Source organism: Trachemys scripta, chromosome 7, assembly GCF_013100865.1.
Source record: "Trachemys scripta elegans isolate TJP31775 chromosome 7, CAS_Tse_1.0, whole genome shotgun sequence".
In the NCBI taxonomy this organism is placed as follows: domain Eukaryota; kingdom Metazoa; phylum Chordata; order Testudines; family Emydidae; genus Trachemys; species Trachemys scripta.
In genome coordinates this window covers 65914692-65937078 of record NC_048304.1, presented here as the reverse complement: position 1 = coordinate 65937078, position 22387 = coordinate 65914692, and the positions used below count along the sequence as shown (strand labels likewise).

Here is a 22387-nt window from a genome sequence, read left to right as displayed (position 1 = left end):
CGCTGGTGGAGGAGGGCACAGCGGCTGCCAGGGCAACCCTGCAGGGAGCTTCGGATGCAGCAGACACAGCCGCGTGGTCCATGGCCTCCATGGTGTCCATGAAAAGGGCATCATGGCTCCTGCTCTCTGGGCTGTCCAGCGAGGTGCAGACCTCCCTGTAGGACCTCCCGTGTGATGGCAAAGCTCTCTTTGCGGAATAAACGGATACAAAGCTTCATGGCCTGAAAGACTCCTGCATGGCTCTCCAGACTCTGGGTCTCTATGTTCCGGCTCTGGCTAAACTCTCACTCAGGCCACCCATTCAAAATATGAGACTGCTTATAAGAAGTCGTGGGACTATAAGAGGCGCCCATAAGAGGCAGTCTCGGCCTGCCCCCCAGCCTGGGTCCTCCAAGGGCAAGCAAGCGGGGAAAAGGCGGTTTTGACGGGACACCCGGGGGCGCCGTGCCAGTTCTCATCAGGGATCCACCCACAAAAAAGCTTCCCTTCTCCAACTGGTTGTGCATTTTCCTCCTGGAGTGGTCGCAGCTGACCTCAGACCAATGGGTCCTCAACACCATCTCTCGGGGCTATACCTTCCAGTTTACTTCCTCTCCGCCCAACCACCCCCTGTCCCTCCTGGGGAACCCCTCGCATGAGGCTCTGCTCAAGCAGGAGGTGTGGCGGCTCCTGGGCCTAGGAGCGGTGGAAGCGGTACTGGGGGAGTTCAGAGGCAAAGGGTACTACTCCCGCTATTTCCTTCTCCCAAAGGCCAAAGAGGGGCTCAGGCCGATCTTGGACCTAGGAGGCCTGAACCAATATATGGTGAAGCTCAAGTTCTGCATGGTCTCCCTGGTCTCCATCATCCCCTCCCTGGATCCCAGGGACTGGTACGCCACCCTCGATCTGCAGGACACGTACTTCTACATTCATATATTCAAGGGGCACAGACGCTTCCTCCGTTTCACGGTGGGACAGGAACACTACCAAGTTACGGTCCTCCCTTTTGGCAACTGCCCCCAGGGTATTCACAAAATGTATGTCGGTGGTGGCGGTTTACCTCAGTCGACGGGGGGGTCCAGATCTTCCCCTATCTGGACGACTGGTTGGTCAAGGGGAGCTCCCGGTCGCAGGTGAGGGATCACGTGGCGCTTCTTCTGCCCAAATGCACCACTTTGGGCCAGTTGGTAAACAACACCAAGTCCACATTAGTGCCAGTACAACGCATAGAGTTTATTGGGGCAGTCCTGAACGCCTCGTCGGCGAGAACCTCCCTCGCCCCGGACAGGTTCGAGACCCTGAAGGGACTCATCGACATGGTCACAAGGTTTCTGGTGACAACAGCCAGAGCGTGCCTCCAGCTCTTGGGTCACATGTCAGCGTGCACGTATGTGGTCTGTCACGCCAGACTCAGGATGAGATCCCTCCAGCTCTTGTTGGCCTCGGAGTTCTCCCAGGCCAGGGACAGGATGAACAAAGTCCTCACAGTGCCTGAGCCAGTGATCACCTCCCTATGGCGGTGGTCCTCCGCGAGAAACATACTCTAAAGGGTCCCATTCAGGGGCAGGGCCCCATCGCTGGAACTGGTGTCCGACGCCTTGGACCTGGGATGGGGGGCCCAGGTGGGGAACGTTCATACCCAAGGTCTGTGGTCAGCTCAGGATCTGGCCTTCTGCTCGCACCTAGAGGGCCGGGTGGTGAGGGTCCTCATGGACAACACAGCCTCTATGTTCTACATCAACAGACAAGGCGGGGCCCAATCCTCTGCCCTCTGCCATGAAGCCCTCAGGCTGTGGGACTTTTGTATAGCCCACAACATCTGCCTATAGGCCTTCCATCTGCCGGGTGCCTGGAATGTGCGGGTGGATCGCTTGAGCAGGGACTTCTCCTCTCAGCATGAGTGGTCTCTCCACCCAGAGGTGGTGCACAGACTTTTCCAAGTGTGGGGAACTCCCCAGATGGACCAGTTCGCGACTCAGCAGAATCGTCACTGTCCCCGGTTCAGCTCAGAGGGGGCTGGGACGAGGCGCTATCTCCGATGCCTTCCGCCTGCCCTGGTCAAACCAGTTTCTCTATGCCTTTCCCCTGTTCCCGCTGATCGGCAAGGTCCTGGAAAAGATAAAGACGGACAAGGCCCGGGTCCTTCTGATTTCCCCGGCATGGCCCACGCAGCATTGGTACAGGACCCTTATGGGCCTGGCGGTTGCCCCGCTGTGGCCGTTGCCGTCCCGCCCAAACCTGCTCTCCCAGGACAAGGGCTGTCTCCTCCACCCCAACCTAGCGGCACTCCACCTCATGGGGTGGCTGCTCAGTGGTTAGGTAGGGAGGAAAGGATGTGCTCGGAAGGGTTTCAGCGTGGCCTCCTAGAAAGCAGGTGGCCCTCCACGCGCCGAGCCTACTTGGCAAAGTGGTTTCGGTTTTCCAGATGGGCACACGAGCGGGGCGTTTCCCTGGTGGCCGCCCCGATCCAGCTTATTCTGGACTACCTCCTTCACCTTAGAGCCCAGGGCCTGGCGCCTTCGTCAGTCAAGGTGCATCTGGCGGCCATATCGGCCTTCCATCTGCTGGTGCAAGGCCACACGGTGTTCTCCCATGCTATGGCTGACCGATTCTTAAGGAGTTGGATCATCTCTTCCCATATGTTAGGCCCCTGGTTCCACAGTGGGACCTAAACCTGGTGTTGGCCTGTCTCACGGGGGCCCCCATTTAAGCCGCTAGCCATGTGCTCCTGGTCACATCTCTCGTGGAAGGTGGCCTTCCTGGTTGTGATCATGTCAGCTAGGTGAGTCTCAGAACTCAGGGCTCTGACCACAGAGCCCCTGTCCATGGTGTTTCATAAAGATAAGGTCCAGCTCCGCCCACACCCTTCGTTCCTCCCGAAGGTGGTCTCCGCCTATCACATGGATCGGGACATTTTTCTGCCGGTCCTCTGCCCCAAGCCCCATGTGTCCAGTGAGGAGCGCCGCCTCCACACGGTGGATGTGAGACAGGCTCCGGCTTTTTACCTGGAGCGGACTAAACCATTCAGAAAGTCCTTGCAACTGTTCATCGCCTCAGCCGAGCGCATGAAAGGTCGGCCGATCTCCATTCAGCAGCTCTCCAACTGGATTGCCTAATGCATCCGTACCTGTTATGACCTGGCGGGAATCCCTCCACCACCAATTGTGAAGGCACACTCGACTAGGGCGCAAGTCTCATCGGCTGCCTTTGTCCATATCCCCATTCAGGACATTTGTAGGGCTGCCATGTGGTCTTCAGTTCACCTCGCATTATGCGATTGTCTCTCAGACCAGGGCGGACACCGGGTTCGGTAGGGCTGTGCTCCGTCCCGAGAGTTTGTGAACTCCTTCCCACCTCCAACAGATATAGTTTGGAATCACCTATTGTGGAATACACATGAGCAATCGCTCGAAGAAGAAAAGACAGTTACCTTTTCCGTAACTGGTGTTCTTCGAGGTGTGTTGCTCATGTCCATTCCAGATCCCGCACTCCTTTCCCTCTGTTGGAGTTGTCTGGCAAGAAGGAACTGAGGGTGGGGGGAATGCGCAGTGTCCTTTATACCGCGCCACGGAGCCACCACTCCAGGATTCGCTGGGGCATTCCCCTAGGGGTACTGCTAGGGGAAAAATTTCCAGTACCCGTGCACATGGTGAACACGCACACCTATTGTGGAATAGACATGAGCAACACATCTCGAAGAACACAGAGTTACGGAAAAGGTTAATTCCCCCCCCACACACACCCCTGGCTTCGGTGGCCAAACCAAAAAGAAAAAGTAAATAATTATAACATTATATTTGACCCAGAAGGACACATTTTGTTTAGTTTTTGTGGTTTTGCCTCATTTCCATTTTATTAAAGAATTTGAAGTACAATGCATATGAAAAGTTATTTCAAATGAAAAAGTTAAAACATTTTGTTTTGAAAATGTTGAAACAAAGCATTTTATTTTTCAGTTTGTTTTTTGACCGAAACAATTTGTCAAATGCTTTAAACGTTTTGGTCAACCCAAATCAGTATTTGGTGAAAAAATGTTTTGTCCTTAAATTTTCCCCCAGCTCTAAATGTAAATGTTTTTTTGTTAGCTTTTATTATACCTGTGCTTTTCCTTCTGTTTGTGGGTATAAACAGGTAGTATTGACAAACTGAGATCCTGGCATGTCATGATGGGGGTGGGGGATTAAAAGCACTTCTATAGGAGTGGAGTATGCTGGAAAAGGGGAGTGGTTGCTTCAAAAGTAGGGTGCGTGTTGTCATGCCAGAGAGTGCTAGCTGAACTGAGTTCTGAGTTGCCACACATTTAGCTCCTGAAAAGAGAAAAAGCAGTGCCCTGTGATGTGCCAAGTCTGTCTGATACTTGGCATCCTGATGGGTAAAAGCAGGATTGCTCATGCTAAAGTAACATCTGTCAGTGACTGTGTGTGCATGTACATATGTTGTGCAGCATGTACATGGTGGTGTAGCCAGTATTTGGCTAGAGTTTATGCATTGAAGGAGTATGTTACATGCTTACAGGTACTACTCTAATTGCCCTTATTCATAATTTTTCCTTAAAGAATTTGAAACACAAAAAATGAAAGCTGCATTTGAGAGCTGACAGTACATTGTGTGTAGTCTGTAACAATTACTGCACGTAGAGGGGAGATAGTAAATGTAAACATTTTCAAGTGGCTGGGAGATATTTCCAGCAATAGAGGCACTGGTTATTCGTCTTAGTTTGTATTTCCTTGCTAATGTGACCAGATCCCAATTTTGCCCTGATGTCCAAAGGTAATACCTTTGGAATCCAAAGGGAGTTTCAGTGGGGGTTATTTAGTAGAACCTCAGAGTTACGAACACCTCGGGAATGGAGGTTGTTCGTAACTCTGAAATGTTCATAACTCTGAACAAAACGTTATGGCTGTTCTTTCTAAAGTTTACAACGGGACATCGATTTAAAACAGCTTTGAAACTTGTGTAGAAGAAAAATGCTGCTTTTAACTATCTTAATTTAAATGAACAAGCACAGAAACGGTTTCCTTAGCTTGTCAAATCTTAAACTTTCCCTTTATTTTTTTTTAGTATTTTACTTTTAACACAGTATTGTACTATATTTGCTTCCCCCTGCCCCCACCCCGGTCTCTGCTGCTGCCTGATTATGTACTTTCGGTTCCAAATGAGGTGTGTGGTTGATTGGTCAGTTCATAACTCTGAGGTTCTATTGTATATGAGTCAAATCAGGATTTGACCCATAATTCTTACACTTTGGATGTATAGATTTGTTTATATTCTTCGAAGCTATGATATTTCTATAAAATATAACAAATATCTCTTTAATGAAAATAATCTCCCTGCTGTAGGGAACATACACCTCTACCCCGATATAACGCTGTCCTCGGGAGCCAAAAAATCTTACTGTGTTATAGGTGAAACTGCGTTAGATCGAACTTGCTTTGATCCGCCGGAATGCGCAACCTCCTCCTCCCCCCTGCCACCCCCCCCGGAGCACTGCTTTACCATGTTATACCCAAATTCGTGTTATATCGGGGTAGAGGTGTAGTTCTTCAACTTGGGGCAAAGTAAAATTGCCCAGATCTGAACTCTGATCTGACTGATGTATAGTTTTAAAAGGATGTGTATTGCTGTAACAATATGATCTTTGATTTTTTGATCTACAATATAATTCCATCTGCATTTCCACACTGGCGTCAGTTTGTGGGGCTTAAACCTCTAAAATGGCAATATAGAATGTTCTTCTGTTTACAACTGGACCAGCTATCTAGAATACAAGTACCAGCATCATTGTCATTAGCACCATCTTTTCGTAGGTAGTTAGATTGTGTACACCTGCAGTATTTCTGTGTGTTTATTTCCAGCTGAGTGTTATAAGGTAAGGATTCTAAATATTAACTTTAGCGGAGTTTGAGACATAGGACATTCTTTCTTCACTTTACAGTAAAACAAAGGTTTGTTTGCCTTTGAGACAGGCTTATCAGTTGCCTTTTGGTTGAATCTCTCACACTGAAATATTTTGCCACATGTACATTTCTGATTACAAACTTAATATGAGCATGTGTTAATTGGACTCAATAAACATAGTATATTCACTGGAATTTAAACTGTGCTTCAATTAACATCATTTTAATTACTCTGTTGGACAGATGGCGTCTGCTTTCAATAATTTCATCCTAAAGCCTCATTTAAGTCATACTTGGGTTCTGAATGCTTCTGTCAGAGGGGTAGATAATTATAGAATGACTTTTATTTTTGGTAACTTGGATTAACATTTTGAAAAGGAAATACTCTCTAACAGTTGATAATGCTGATAACTCATACAGCACTATTAATAAAGGGGTATTCTGCTGCTTGGCATTCTTGATGGGAGAACATGTAAAAATAGTGTTCATGAAAGTCTGGCTTCGTTATTGGAAGTTCATCTGTAATGTGAAGTTCAGTTTTAAATGCTGTTATGATTTGTCAGGCAAGACGGTTGTTCCCAAGACCAGTTTCATGTTGGGAGAGGGGAGTTAGATGCTAAGACACAATCGCTCACTTTATGAGTCCTTCGGTCAAAATATAGCTCTATTTCTTAAATAAATAAATAAAATAAAAGGGCACATTAGTATTGCTCACGTACTCCTTGTGAGTCTGTGAATCTTATGTGATCGGTATTTTATTTTTGCTATTCTCACCACTGCAGCTGTGCGAAGAGCACTTCCATTCTTCCACATCAATCGAACTGCCAGCTAAATTTCAGTTCCAGAATCCTTACTGCTGTTTATGTCTGAAGCAGAAAGAATCCTGATTACTTTTCATGCTGAGCTTGCAGTGCTGGCATTTGGAGGGTGGGGAAATGTGATCTAAAGTGGCAACTAACCAAATTTGATAGGAGACTGAACAGGTTCAAAAAGAAATCAGAGTTTCACTCTGCTCTCTTCATTGCCGACTGGCTAGTTTGATTTTTAGGGGACCCAGGAGACAGATCATGTGACTATCAAATGTTTCATTGTGAAACCAGAAAACTCAATCTTGGAAAAACATTGTGGCTATCCAGAGACAGCAAAGAGTTTAATTTAGAGTTTCTATGGAAGTTTAATGGGCCAAAAACACGTTAGGACAAAATACTGCTAGTTTGGTTTGTTTCCAACACTAAAATTAGTAGAGTTTCACACGACTAGGGGGTTTCCGAAAAAACAACAACTTCCCCATCGCGCCTTAGCTCAGTAAATGAGTTGTGTGAGAGTTCATGATAAATGAGTCCAATTGCCGGCCAAGATAGATAATTTTAGTTGTTGTTACTTTTATCCAGTCATTCTGATATAATTTTAAATTCTGGTCTCTGAAGTCACCTTGATTTAGAGTGGCTTGTAATTTGCACATCTCAGTAGAGGCTATTAGTGGTGTGTTTTCTTTAAAATGAGCATGATTATTTTATGTGAATAAAATAAAACTCCTGGAGTATTTAGTAGAAGCATGTCTGATGTATACAGTTAAATTTGAGTCTTTGAAATCTTTATATCCTTCGTTTGTAATAGCTTAAAATATGATCATAACACTTCAACAGATGTTCAATTTAGCAGCATGAGTTAGATGGATAAATTATGCTGTCACAGATGCATGCACTTGTTACCCATTTGAAATTCATTGAGGAGATCAGGGCTTGCAGGCTAACCCAGGAAAGCAGAGTCAACTGTGACTGACTGAATTATGTAGCAGGAAAGTTCTGTTCTGTAAAATAATTCTGATGTCCCTGGGAGAGGTATCTGGGTTGTTAACATACATTTGAGTTGTTGTTAAAGAAAATAATCTCTTTATAATAATTACATCTCTTTACTGTGTGTGTGTGTGTGTGTGTGTGTGTGTGAAGTGGTTAGGGTGCCAGTCTGAGACTCTTCAGAGCCAGGTTCAGGTCCCTGTTCTGCCATAGAGCCCGTGTGACTTTCGGCAAGTCGCTTGGCCCAGGTCTACACTACGAACTTGCGTTTATATAACTACGTCACTATGGAGTGTGGAAAATGCACGCCCCTGTGCGATGCAATTATACTGACCGAACTCCCAGTGTAGATATCGCTACAGCAGGGGAGGGCAAATTACGGGCCGGATCCATCCCCTCAGTGTTTCGGATCCGGACCGCGGGATTGCCCCCCTGGCACCGCAGGCCCTGCGCCGCTCTCAGAAGCGGCCAGCACCACTTCCCTGCGGCCCCCGGGCGGGAGGGCGGGGGGGTAGAGGGCTCCGTGCATTGACCTTCCCTCCAGACACTGCCCCCCGCAGCTCCCATTGGCCGGGAATGGGGAAACACGGCCAATGGGAGCTTCGGGGGAGGTACCTGGAGGCGTGGCAAGGGCAGCGCACACGGAACCCTCCACCTCCCCACCTCCCCAGGGGCTGCAGCGCTTCCTGGAGCGGCGCAGCATGGGGCCAGGGCAGGCAGGCAGGGAGCGTGCCGCTGACAGCCCGGCGCTGCTTTAGGTAAGCGGTGCCGGGCTGGAGCCCGAACCCCGCCCCCCAGTTCCCTTCCTGCACCCCGCCCCCTACCTACACCCCAAACACCTGCCCTGAGCCCCCTCCCGCAGTCCGCACCCCTCCTCTGCCCCAATCCCTTGCCCTGAACCCTTTCCTGCACACCGCACCCCCTCCCGCACCCCAGCCCTGCATACAATTTCCCCACCCAGATGTGGGTCTCAGCCCAAAAAGTTTGCCTACCCCTCCACTACAGTGTCAATGGAAGGGCTTCTCCTGTCATCATAGCTACCACCTCTTGGGGAGCTGCAGCTGCACTGCTGCAGCCCTGTAAGTGTACAAAAGCCCTTGTATCTCTGTGCTTCCATTTCCCATCTGTAAAACCGGGATAAGTACTTCTACCTCACAGGGGTGTTGTAAGGATAAATAAATTCAAGACTGAGAGGTATTTAAATATTTTGGTAACAGTAGCATTATAAGTACTTAAGAGCCTCTTTTCTTCTAGGGTGCAGATCTTGCTGCAGTTCTTCATAGGACCGTAATACCATAAACCCTCCCAAAAATACAGTTTGTGCCAAATGTGATAGTTGGCTTTTTAAGTGGGATATTCCATAGCAAGCTCACTAAACCTGTGCTCTGTGATTCTACTGACTACCACTTGATTTCTGGGCAAAATTTTAACACTGCTAACATTGTAGCTAAGAAAGTCTGAATTGTTTTAATTCTTTCCTTCGTTTTTGAGGCTGCATCTCTCCTCACGTTTCTACAGTATTTGAGATATTTGAACTCTGGTTTACATGGGGCTGCTAGAGTGTTTTAACTGAGGGGTGCTCCAGTCCCAAATGGACTCCTCACCCTCTAGTGCACCAAACCCTAGAGTTGGTGGCCTTCAGGGTAAGTTGCTATCCTAGTTTTTTTCCAGAGCAGGGGGTTGGCTGGGTGGGGTTTTAGAAGTGACTGCTGCCAAGAAGCATTGAATCAATTTGTAATTGTGTTCAATTAAAAAAAAAAACTTTATGCATGTTCTAAGGGACTTCTGATAGCACACTTTAAAAATCTAAACATGTAATGACCTTCTGTATGCAGAAATTAATGGTGTAGAAGGAGAATTGCCTTTTTTTTCAGTTGCAGCATATTGATACAGGGTCAGTCTTGAATAATTGATTTGTCACTGTAATAGATTCTAAATAGTGTAACTTCTTAAAGCAATATCTCAAGATTTGGAGTGATTACTTGCTAATAGTAACTGGATAGTCACTTCACAAATCTCCACTGATGTAATAATTGAAGTCTGGTTTTATTTTTCCCTTCCATGGCAGGCCTAGTCCAAAACCAAGTCATGATTATGAAAGATTGAAGATCCAATGTATGAAAGCCATGTCAGACCTACAGTCTCTACAGAATCAACATACGAAGACACTAAAAAGATGTGAAGAAGCAGCCAAAGAGGCAGATTTTTATCAGTAAGTAACACAAAAAAGGTAGGAGTGAAAACTTTCTCTTCACTGGTTCACGAGCGGTGCTTAGACAAGTTTAGTAGTGCTGTAATTATTAGTGCTGGTCTGCCAAAAGTGTTTCAGTCTGGTCGATCATGAGATATTGAATCTTTTAAAATATGGCAATTTTAAATTACATCATTCTTGCCACCATCTTGCACTTCTTACTGTTTTAATCGCAACGTTTTGTGAACTTCTACAGTCAAAGGTTTTTATTATTTTATTTATTTCACCTACTGTGAAAGGTGGAGTTCTGTGATTTCAGAAGGGGAAAAGCATTGGTTTTGATCTTTAGGGATCTTTTAGTAGCAACTTCTAAAGCCATGATGGAATTGTGGTTTAGTGGAGTGGAGCAAGGCAAACTAGTAACAAAAGTGTGATTGAGATTGGACATTTCATGATCCGGCCAGTCTAAAAATAGAAGGTGGGATTTTAAAATGGGTTCTGCATTGGCCTGACTCCGCTTCCATTGAAGTCAATGGGAGTTTGAACACTTTGAGAGCAGAGTTAGACCATCAATGAGCACTTGTGAAAATGTGGTGAAGTTGTGGGGAGAAGTTTCCAGCATCTGCTTGTAGCTCTGATGATGATCAAGATATTGGATTTGAAACCAGATACTTGTGCAACAATGAATGTGACATGTACGTGATCTTAGACCAGTCTAATTTTTATTAATTGGAAAGGTATTCCCCTTTAAGAAAAAAAAATGAGGCAAATACACCTCTACCCCGATATAACGCTGTCCTCGGGAGCCAAAAAATCTTACCGTGTTATGTCGAACTGGCTTTGATCCACCGGAGTGCGCAGCCCCGCACCCCCGGAGCACTGCTTTACCGCGTTATATTCGGGTAGAGGTGTATTATGTTGGAAGTAGCTTTAAGGCTAATGTTCTCTAATGGTGCACCATGCAGAATTGATAAGTTTGTAACAATCTGGGAATGACATTGTCTGATTTGGATGGCTTAGTACTGTAGCTCTTACACCGTCAGCAGGCAAAATTTGAAAAAATGTTAGTAAGAAAAGTCACCATGTGCAAACTAAGTGCGCTGCATGGCTATTTGCCAGGGAGATTTGTTGATCCCGTCTGTCCACTTGATTTTGCTTTGAAGAAGGAAAATGGAGGAACAATAGAAGATCCTTGCAACACACTATTTTACCCCTTTATACCTTTGTCATTATCTAAGGATCCTTCAGAGCTGGTTTGTTTCTTATTTATTAGATGTCAGTTCCACGAGATCACAAGCCTGAGACACTGTCCTTAGTGCTCTTTCCAAGTTGTTCTGCTTGCTAATAAATTCTAGACGAAGCTACAGATGTCTTTATTTTTAGTCAGATCCCTGTAGCTGCTTTTTCTGTGCACGTGAAAGGCTAATGTAAAATGTTTGCACTCCTTGAAGTGATAGAGTTTTATTTCCCTCATTTGCAAACCACAGTTATAGAACTGTGTGATTATAATGTTTTGTGTTGTTTTTGTTTTATATCAGTATGAAGGGATTTTAATGATTTAAATTTTACTTGGGGACAAAAGGCTGTTGAGAGTGATTAATCTATTGTAATTGCACTCAAGTACACTAAGAATATTATTTTCTCTGAGGAACAGCAGTTTTGGCTTTTACAAAATGACAAATGCAAGGCAATAAGCTTGCACTAAGTATTCTATAAGACTAGGTACTCTGAGACTATCTGGCCAGCAAAAAAAACCAACATTTTTTATTGTCTCAGAGGTAAGCCCACTTTTCCCCAAATGAACTTTTATTAAGATTTGGATAAATAGACTCCTTATCTGCCACTTCAGATAGACCTGTGGGCCTCCCCTCTGCCCACCCTCCCCCCATAGAAGCTCAAATTAAAAACACATCCTTGGGCATGTTTCCTGCAATCTTATCTCTTCTGTTCCTCCTGGTCCCTTCAGCGTCTTTGCAGGTCTCCTTCCTTTGAAGATATTAAGACTGGAATAAGAATTGTGGGATCCACCAAATCCTGCGGGCTTTTTGGGTCCTGGTTTCTTTGCATTTAAAAATCACACGCTTTAGGAGAGTATGATCAGCAATGTTTCCCAAGTCGGGAATGTGAGACACCTTGGGTGCAATGGCAGCTAAGGCCCAGCAGGAATCTTGTCTGCCATGTCTGTTAAGCCCTTTTTGACTGGTTCCTCTTAGTCAGTGGTTCTCAAACTTCCGTACTGGTGACCCCTTTCACACAGCAAGCCTGAGTGTGACACCCCCCCCCCTTTATAAATTAAAAAAAATGTTTTTATATATTTAACACCATTATAAATGCTGGCTGCAAAGTGGGGTTTGGGGTGGAGCCTGACAACTTGCAACCTCCCCCCCCCCATGTAATCCCCCTGAGGAGTCGTGACCCCCCAGTTTGAGAACCCTGCTCTAAGCTGAATGAAGACTAATTGGGAGCTAGAGGCCTGTTATTAGGGTGTTAGGAATAGGTGTTTCAGGGAACGACAGAGCTTGCCAAGGAATTTGCTAAGTTTAGAACCAAGCCTTACTCAAGTATAGATACTTTCTACTTTATGAATTTATCTTAGTATGTGTCCTGCAGACTCTGAGTTTAGCAAGTTCTGGATGCTGAACCAAAATCTTGAAAGTTTGGCACTACCCTGGTTTCAACAGAACTTCTATCCAAGTTGGCCTGTGTTTTCAAGTGACTAGTGATTTTGGATATCTAATCCAAGACACCTAATTTTGAGGCTTATGCATAAAATCATGTTTTGTCCTGTGAATTATTCTTGAAGCTATTTTGGAAGAGAGTAGGTGGAGCTCTCTAGTCGGGGTTGACTTTAACATTGTATTAATTGTGGTAGTATCTAGGAACCCCAATCATGGCCCAGAACCCCGTTGTGCTAGGTGCAGTACAAATACAGAACAAAAAACAAGCCTGCCCTAAAGGACTTGCAATCTAAGTAAAATCTGAATAGCAGATGCTGAGATCAGTCAGACCCAGGTGTAAGGATTGCATATATTTAGTCTTGTAAAAATAATTTACCAAAGGCTTAATTTTTTGCCTAAGTTATTGCCACATTTTTTTAGTTTGATGATTTCTGTAAGCTCTCCATTGGGTTATTTTGTACAGGAAATGTAGCTCACTTACTTCTTATGAAAGGAGTGGGAGTACAAAGTTCACTTATCATGTAGAACAGTTCTACAGATGTTTTTAATTGTAAATTTGATTCCAATCATTTAAAAAAAAAAAAAAAAAAAAAAAAAAGAGAAACTACAGGCAGCAGCAATTTTATTATAGGGACTTTGAACAGATCCCTGGTAGGTGAGAGAGTTAGGTCTGAATCACTTTGTTTCAACAATAAAACCTGGCCACATCTTATTGTCTTTCTTTTCTCTAAACTGCAACTTAATACAATTTAATTATCTCTTGGTCTGCTCCAACAGCAATGTGCTTTAAAGTTGGGCTGCTACATTGAATTAGAGTTTGAATTCTATCCTCAATAATGTGACTTAGTTGTGATTTTAAATGTGAATATAAACCTGTCAACTATTACAAGCAATATACCCAATTTGGGATAACAACTGGTAGCTTTACCTGCTTAAAAATGTTCCAAAATATTTTTGAAACAAAAGCAAACAAGCAGAAAGCTTTTTCTACTCTGATATCTTATTCTATTGTATTGTGTTGTTCAAATATGTGGCTAATTTATTGTGCCTAGAAGATCTTATAAGCCCAGGGACACAATTTCTGTGCCTGTTTAGCAGTTTGCTTGTTGAAATGGTCTACTGGGGCGGGCTGCTTGTTCTACATAAATCTATAATATATCTGTTTTAATGCTGCACAGAGCTTTCAATCACTTAACTCTAGAAGGTCTCTGGTTGTGCTGCCTGTCTTTTCTTCTGTAGGATTTAGCTGGCACATGGCATTTGGAATATTCAGATCTGAAGAAATGAGTTAGTTAATTTCATCTGCCTTTTTTAATTTGAAACTTTGACTTGGTTTGATATGGATTAGTGCATCGGCATGAAGAGGGCTTCCTGTGAAGTTTTTATCTAAGTGCTCTTTCTTTGTGACATTCTAGTACCTTGCATAGTCGACTGCTGAGTGACCAGTCACAGCTGAAGGAGGACATGGATACCTTGAAGAGGAAGAATACGCAGTTGGTGCGAGAGCATAACCATCTCCAACAATCATGTGAGGAAATGAAGAGACTTCATGATGAGGATCAGAAAGAGATAACAGACCTACGCAGCCAGCAACAGCAGGTAGCCTGCAGATCTTGGCATGAATGCTATGAGCGGCTGTTTAATGTTTTCATGGAATGTAAAGCATTGCATGGCTGGCCTACCACTTACCTTTCTTTTTACCATTGAACCAATTGGAGTGATTTTCCCTAATCTGACAGCGCAAGTCACAAAACTGCCATTTAAAACACAATGGTAGTGTGTACATTTAATTATCATTGTTTTCTGATAAGTGACTCTCTAAAATTGACCTTGTGTGGGGTTCCTTCTTCCTTGTGTTTCAGTGACTCTGGATCTAGTGTCTTTTAGTTAGAAAAATCTTTTTACTTTTAAAACCTGCAAACTTGGATCTGCAATATGAAGTGTCTTTCAGCAGCTAGTAGGATGAGGAGTTGCACTACTTACCTCTCCCAAAAAACCCAAAAGGAGACTACTTACTCCCCGGTAGTTTAGCAGTGTCAGCTGGGATTAACTGGGAGCTTTGATGTGTGTGAGGGGAATTGTGGCATGGGGACAATGTAAGGAGGAGGAAGGGTATGGATTGGTGTGGATTGAGGTTATGATGAGTGGATTTAGGAGGAAGGAGAGAACCATGTGTGTGAGAGAGGGAATCAGGACTGGAAGAGATGAATAGACTCATAGATTTTAAAGTCAGAAGGGGCCATCATGATCATATAGCCTGACCACCTGCACATTGCAGGCCACAGAACCTCACCCACTCACTTCTGAACTAGACCCCTAACTTCTGGCGGAACAACTGAAGTCCTCAAATCGTGATTTAAAGACTTCAAGTTACAGACTCCACCATTTACACCAGTTTTTAAACCTGTAAGTGACCCATGCCCCATGCTGCAGAGGAAGGCAAAACAACCAAAACCCCAGGGTCTCTGCCAATCTGACCCCAGGGGAAATTCCTTTCTGACCCCAAATTTGGCGATCAGTTAGACCCTGAGCATGTGGGCAAGACTCACCAGCCAGACCCCTGGGAAAGAATTCTTTGTAGTAACTCAGAGCCCTCCCCATCTAGTGTCCCATTACCGGCCATTAGAGCTATTTGCTGCTAGCAGTCGTAGATTGGCTATATGCCATTGTAGGCAGTGTCATCATACCATCCCCTCCATAAACTTATCAAGCTCAGTCTTGAAGACAGTTAGGTTTTTTGCCCCTACTGCTCCACTTTGGGAGCTGTTCCAGAACTTCACTCCTCTGATGGTTAGAAACCCTAATCTAATTTGCAGCCTAAACTTGTTGATGGCCAGTTTATATCCATTTATTCCTTTGTCCACATTGGCACTTAACTAAAATAACTCCTCTTCTTCCTGGTATTTATTCTGCAATGGAGAGACTGTGAGGACAGGGAGGAGAAAACACTGTACAAAGCGAGAAATATGGAGAGTAGGAAAGCAAGGGAATCCATTATTAGATATTACAGACAAGTTAGACTGAGGGACAACTTAAGGAACATATGAAAAGACTTGCCAAGACATTCTTTTCATTTAATAGATATTTTCTCTCATATGCATAGATGATCTAGACATAGAATGTATGGAATATTATCAGTAAAAAAAAATCCACATTCTTTTAAACTCCCCTCAGTCAGCCAGAGGCAGATATTAAATATACCTTTGAGACATTACTCAGAGTGCCTGTGTCTGTCTGCTCCTACCAGCCCAGCCTTGCTCTTACAGATTGGTTGCCCCTCACAAGTACCTTTCTTTGTGTAGCTTTAGAATCCAGTGCAAAATCTGTTTACCAGTGAGTTGTGGATTTACCTTGTTTATAATTGCTCTCTATGCTCCACTCCTTGTTTGCCAGTAAAATAAAAGGGAGCTGTCCCTTAGTATCTTGGTAAAAAAATCACTGGCTTTTAATTTATCTGTACTAGTAGGAAATGTTTTTGAAGCATCAATTAATCGTAAAGAGGAATTGGGATTACATAAACTGTTAAATAAGAAGGACGTTTGACATCAACAGACCCAAATGTCTGAGTCTAACACTGATTTGTCATTTTAAAACGTCTGTGTTTTAAAAATGGGTGCCTGAACTTAGGCTCCTAAATTCATATTTAAGCCCCTAAATAAGTGGCCCAATTCTCAGAAGTGCTGAGCACTCAGCTCTGTGCCTCTGTTCCAAAGCCCTTTGAAGTCAGTGGAAATACTGATTGCAGCCCATCCTGAAAAGACAATGGATAGGACTACTTTTGGCTATGAGTATTTTGGGTGGAGGTGTTTGGTTTAGTCTGATATTTTTGGGAATAGGAATTTATATATAAATATGTTACCATAACCTCATTTCAACCCTTAGGCAAAATTTCAGCCTTAAGAGACTTATAATTGAATTACATGCCCCTTAACTTAAGGGTTTACAATGAAAACGCAACACAAGTTACAGCATTGCTTTCTGCCAGAATAACAATGAATTAAAGCGTATCAGTACTGACTTGATAATCTTGGGCACATTGTTAATAGTTAATTGTTGACTGTTTATTCATCATTCTTGAAATCACATCATACTCATAGTAACAAAGTTGAGAGCTTTTTTAAAATAAAACTGTTCTCAGACTTGACCCTTTCCTAATATGAAGAAAGAACTCTGGATAATTATAATTTTTAGTCATGCTAAATCTAATTTAAAGGCTTATAATAATGAAAAAAAGAATGGCTTTTGTCCCTTGATCTTTAGGTATTTCTTGGAACAGGAATAGCTGTGGGCATGCAAAAGTGCAGCCTGTGTTTATATTGTGAAAGCATCACAAAAAATGAGTGGCAGTTTTTCTTTCTCCCAGTGACACCTTTAAAGGTTAGGGGAATGATTGAACAAAGTTTGGTTATTTAGGTTCACAGACACTATTCAGTTAGAACAATACTACAGGTTGATTAATGCTTTTAAACTTCAAACTTAAAAAAAGAGCTTTTGCAGGGATGAAAGAATGGATGTTTCTAACAATTAAGCAGTCTCAACACCAAGGTGCTTGGTTTTTTAATCGTAGTAAAGTTCACACGCTAGGGAGAAAAATAGGCAAAATAGGCTGGCAGAAAAAACAACCTGGAAGTGGCAGAGAGTCCATGGTTCATTTACAGAAAAGGGATTATTTAGTTAGAACAGTTACAGTAACATGTAGACTGGATAAATAGATGGCTTTGCCTAACTCTGTGGGCTGATTCATGAGACAAACTTTAAAGTCAAATGGTTAAGCTTCAGAAGCAAAGTCTATACAAACCAAAATAATTACTTGCCAGGCTTAAAGGGTAAAAGTCAAAATAAGCTATACAGACTGAGGTGTTTACCATGTTTTTAGTTGGGTTTTTATTGGTTTGTTTCTTTGTGGGTGTTTTTGTTTGTTCATTTTATTAACTTCGTATTTTGTCTTGCTCGTTTCCTCTGATATCAGGTTAACTTGAAGGGGTGCTCCTATACATCTTTGTATGTGAAACAGTTAGGACTACAGAAGTTTGGATTTTTATTCCCTGCTCTGCTATACTACAGACTCGCTATGCGAGTTTGGTCTAGTCACTTACCCTTTCTGTGCCTTAATTTCTCACTCTGTAAAATGGTAATGTGAAACCTACCACAGAATGGCATCAGCTTTAATGTTTGTCCAGCAATTGGAGATTCTTTGATGGGAAGCACAGCATAAAGTTGGAGTGTTATTTCTATCATTTATTTTTGCAAAATAATTTAATGTGCGAACTTCATCATTACCCTTTTCAAAGAAATTTTGTTACTCTAACAGTGAGAAACGTGTGTGGCTCCTTTTCTTGGTGTGTCAGTGTGAATCATGTTGTCCTGAAGGAATGCCAACAGTCTTATCTCAGTCTTTGTCACTTTGAATCTGGATTAATCTAATTCTATTTTTGACGGTCTCTCTGACATGTCATGCCATCGCCAGACTGTAGCAAAACACAGCGGCCCAACTGCTTGAGAAACAAAAACTGTTGATCAAATGACTCCTACTGTGTGGGATTGCCCTTGATTTCCTGTACAGCAGCTGCCTGGCCTTTAAGTTTCTACTGCTCACGTATGAGGTTTTCGTTGCCATGGCTGTACCCTGGGGTCCAGCTTGGACTATTTACTCTTCCTCGTACTGGGGCTTTGGATGGGAGATTTTCCTTATTACTACACTTCCTGTTTGTGGCATTTTCTCTTTTCTTCCCTTCCTCCCTCCAAACTCCATTTGCATTTTAAAGCCTTTGACTAAGTTTAAAATAAACTCCTGCTATCTTTGGTCTTGTCTTTTCTCTTTCAGTTTACTTAATCTGATAGTTGTTTAAGACATTGTCAATGAGAAGGGGCCCCATACATTTTAGGCAGTGAGAAAATGTTTGCTTCTGTCTGAGAGTTTCAAATATTCAGCCCCTAAGTTTGGTTTCAGTACCATTTGTTTTCGTTTTTCAGTAAATTTTGTTTTTCTTGGACAGTTCAGTGGTGGTCAAGGCCCCAGTTCAGGAAAACATCCCTACTCAGTAACGGCCCTTCAGCATGTGTTTATAATTAAGCATGTGCTGAAGTCCACTATTTAAAAAGTGTGTGCCCCTAAATATGGGTGGACAAAAGAACGTGCTGATGTTATTTCCTTAGTCACATCCTAAGGCCTCGGTTCAGCAAGGCACTGAATCATGTGCCTACTTTAAGCATATGAGTAGTGCCCCAGAAGTGAATGGGACTACACACAAGCTTGAAATTAGGCACATGATTAAGTCATTGCTGAATTGGGACTCTGTTAGGTCCAAATTGTCAAGTTGACTTGTAACCAAACAGCTCACAGTTCTGGTCAGTTGGGTTTTTGTACCTTTAGGTTTGTTAAAGGGGACAGTGTCAGGATAAAAATCAGACTGTTAGGAACCTCACTTTCTCACCTGTGTGGTTGTGATGCATAAGATCAGCTTTATTAAGCTGCAATCTGTGGGTTACTGGTGATTTACAGAGAGCTGGCAGTCACATAAAGTTGGTAGCTGCTACTCATTTCCAGCTGCTTCTCCAAGAGGCTAGGCATCTCAATGTAAAGAGGAGCCTGAGCATGTGTAGAAGCAGCAGGAATTAAGGAGCCAGCAATGACTATAATTAGGGCTCCATGTCTGTCTCAGAGGTCACGGAAGTAATGGATTCCGTTACTTTCCGTGGCCTCTGTGACTTCTGCAGCGGCCAGTGTGGCTGACCCCAGGGCCTCCCAAGCAGCTGGCTCCAGGGACAGCCACACCAGCCGCTGCTGGAGCGGCTCTGCAGCCACTTGCTTGGGCGGCCCTACAGCCAACTGCTCCGGCTGTAGCTCGGGTGGCCCCAGACAGCTGGCCCTGGGGATCGCCTGAGCAGCGGTCCCAGGTGCAGCTGGAACAGCCACTGCTCCGTAGCCCCATCAACTGGTGCCACTGCCCACCCTCGGGCATCGACGCTCCCCTCCCCAAGATTTAGTCAGGGGTATTTTTAGTAAAAGTCAAGGACAGGTCAAGGGGCATGAATTTTTGTGTATTGCCTGCGACCTGTCCATGACTTTTACTAAAAATACCCATGACTAAATCGTAGCCTTAACTATAATTGCCAAGAGAGTGTTGGGCAATTGCAAATTGTATCCTAGTAGTCTGTGTGATCATGAACGGGAGGGGAAGTGATCCACAAGATTTCTCTCTGTATCTGTGGTCCTTGCAACAAAACTGTCAGCACTGTCTCCTTAGAGCAGTGGTGGGCCACCTGCGGCCCGCATGTCGCATGCAGCCTGTCAGGGTAATCCGCTGGCGGGCCGCCAGACAGTTTGTTTACATTTACACGGCCGCCAGCAGCGCCCAGTGGCTGTGGTTTGCCATTCCCAGCCAATGGGAGATGTGGCAAGTATTTTATGGAAGTATTCCTTTTAAGTTTCTCTAGTACCCTCCTTAAATGCATCTAAACTTTAGGCTAGATTTGACCCTTTTAAACATAACACTTAGTGTTTTTAGGACAAAATAACCTAGCTATGGGTAGCTTTCTGAACAAATGCTTCTTTACTAGATGTTTTTTAGATGAAATAACGATGAAGATTGAAATGCATGACTGCATGTAAATCTTACCCAGACTAGCCTTTCATCTCTTGAAACTTAAGTTATTTGAGTTTGAGTTGTCGTTGTGAGTGAGACTGGTAAAGTGAAGTATTAATCACTGTTATCACAGCTTCCAAAGTTATGTTTTGGGAGAGTGTTTTATAATTTGGCAGTTGAAATGTGGAAAAGTTATTATCAATATTTATTCAACTAGTAATAGTAAACTAAGTTTTATTATCTCCTTGTCTAGTGTTGTGGGGTTTTTTTTGTTTGTTTGTTTTTAAGACCCATGTGTTAAAACTAACTAGTGGTACCTTTTTTGCCCTTTTATTTAGATTGCTTGTCTATAGCAAAACAATTTTTATAGGACTATTGATATAGTCGTGTTTTTCCATCTAAATTTATTGAATGTGGGTATTACCAACCTGAAGGTAAGAATCTTGTATGTAGAGATTTCCTTTTCAAAATGGCCTAATTCAACTTAAATGTTTTTTCATGGACATTGAGTTTGAGGAGAAAAGTAGCTGTAAGCAAAAAACATTTAGTTTTCATATATTAACAGGTCTCCTAAGATATTCATATTACTTAAAAACAAGTGAAAAGTCTCTTATATCTACCTCTTACTGAAATTATCCTTTTGTTTCTTTCTTAGGTTATGAAACAGAATGGATCCTCAGAGATACTAAATAAACTCTATGATACAGCAATGGACAAGCTAGAAGGTGTGAAAAAGGATTATGATGCGTTAAGGAAACGGTACAATGAGAAGATAGCAAGCCACAATACAGACCTTAGCCGGCTAGAACAGACTGAGGAGGAGAACAGGCGTCTTCAGAAGCAGATTGACATGTTAATGAAACAGAGGGACACAGCAATACATGTCCAGCAGCAGTATTCCTCCTCTCTTAGAAGGTATAGGCAGCTTTTGGTGGTTTGTGTATATTGTGTAGGCGATACCAGTTCTGCTGCGAGTGGCATTTTAAAAAGATGTTTAGAAAAATACTGGTGTATGTTACCATTTGTGTATCCACAGTGGAAGGCACCTTAATGAGTATACAAAAAGAACTCCACACACCATCCTACACAACTTCAGGGACTAAAAATCATTGAGAGGAAATGATTGTCCTGCCCAACCTTTCCCAGGATTATGTTTTTATCTATGTGAAATCCTGTAAAAACTGTCCTTCGGTTCATCTAAGAAAACTTGTGGTTCATAGTGGTTTATTTTTCCCTCTGAGCTGTAGTTGACTCCTATCTAAGGGGAGTCAAATGTACATTCAAGGATATATTAGGTGTTATCAAACCTGAAATGTTTGGGGCTTTGTTTGCCGGGTTTAATGAACTCTACTCAATAGATGATGAATCCAGAGTTCTTGTTCTGGGAGTGGAGTTTTCGCTAATGAAGAGGGCCCCATGCCTGGAGAAAACCTTCATGGTGCTGTAAATGTATCTCAGAATGCATGCTGGTCTCCAGTGGTGCTGCAGCTTGACCGCATCATGGGTTAGAGTCTGCTGAACAGAAGCCCTCGAGGGTGTGTCTTCACTAGGAAACTTCTGACCTGTTCTTTAGCAGGGCTGTCACCTGGGTAATGCCAGCACAGAGTGGGCACAGGCATTTTTAGCACCATGTCATCTAACTCTACCCTGCGCCTGGCTTACGCTAGAGCTTGAATGGCTTACACCATTGCTTAAAAGGGGGTCAGAAATGTACAAGTGTAGAAAAGGCCTGAAGAGGATGTGTGGGGGTGAGTTGGGGGTGCCATGGGTTTTTCCTGCCATAAATTAGGGGATAACCACATTCCTTATGAGGGTCAGAGCTGAAAGTCTAAAATTTAATCTCTCAGTTTTCCAAGTTCCTCCCATCATCCGTGAACACAGAACTCTCTGTTAGCTGGGATTAGGGCTGCGGCATGGACACATTTGCATTGCCATTTATGTATCTGTGATGCATCAGAAGTTTAAACCGGTTTAAAAGAACACTGCTCTGTTGACTCCTGGAAGTGTGCAAAAGCTTAATGTGCAGTAGTGAACAGTGCGGGAACTCTGGTTGCATTGACAAAGGCTTGGTGACAGATGCTCTGGTCCTGTCCTCCTCTTTAGAGAGGAAGTAAATTTTATATGCAGACTTCTATTTAAATTCTAGAATCTACTTGCTTGGGGATTTGTATAATATACTGGCTCTTAATGAGGCATATGGAATACTCTGCTCAAGGCTAGTACTGTATAGTCACTGAAAGAGTCTTCATGAAGAAATGAA

General features: G+C 43.4%; 1 protein-coding gene across 1 annotated transcript in view; it reads left to right on the top strand.

The window, feature by feature from the left end:
* Positions 1–22387, top strand: part of DLG5 (discs large MAGUK scaffold protein 5) — a 194562-nt gene that overhangs the window by 114526 nt on the left and 57649 nt on the right. Inside the window, exons 4-6 of the mRNA XM_034775542.1 lie at positions 9741–9884; positions 13957–14140; positions 20783–21042. Of these exons, the coding sequence (XP_034631433.1) occupies positions 9741–9884; positions 13957–14140; positions 20783–21042 (588 nt within the window). The remainder of the gene's footprint in view (positions 1–9740; positions 9885–13956; positions 14141–20782; positions 21043–22387) is intronic.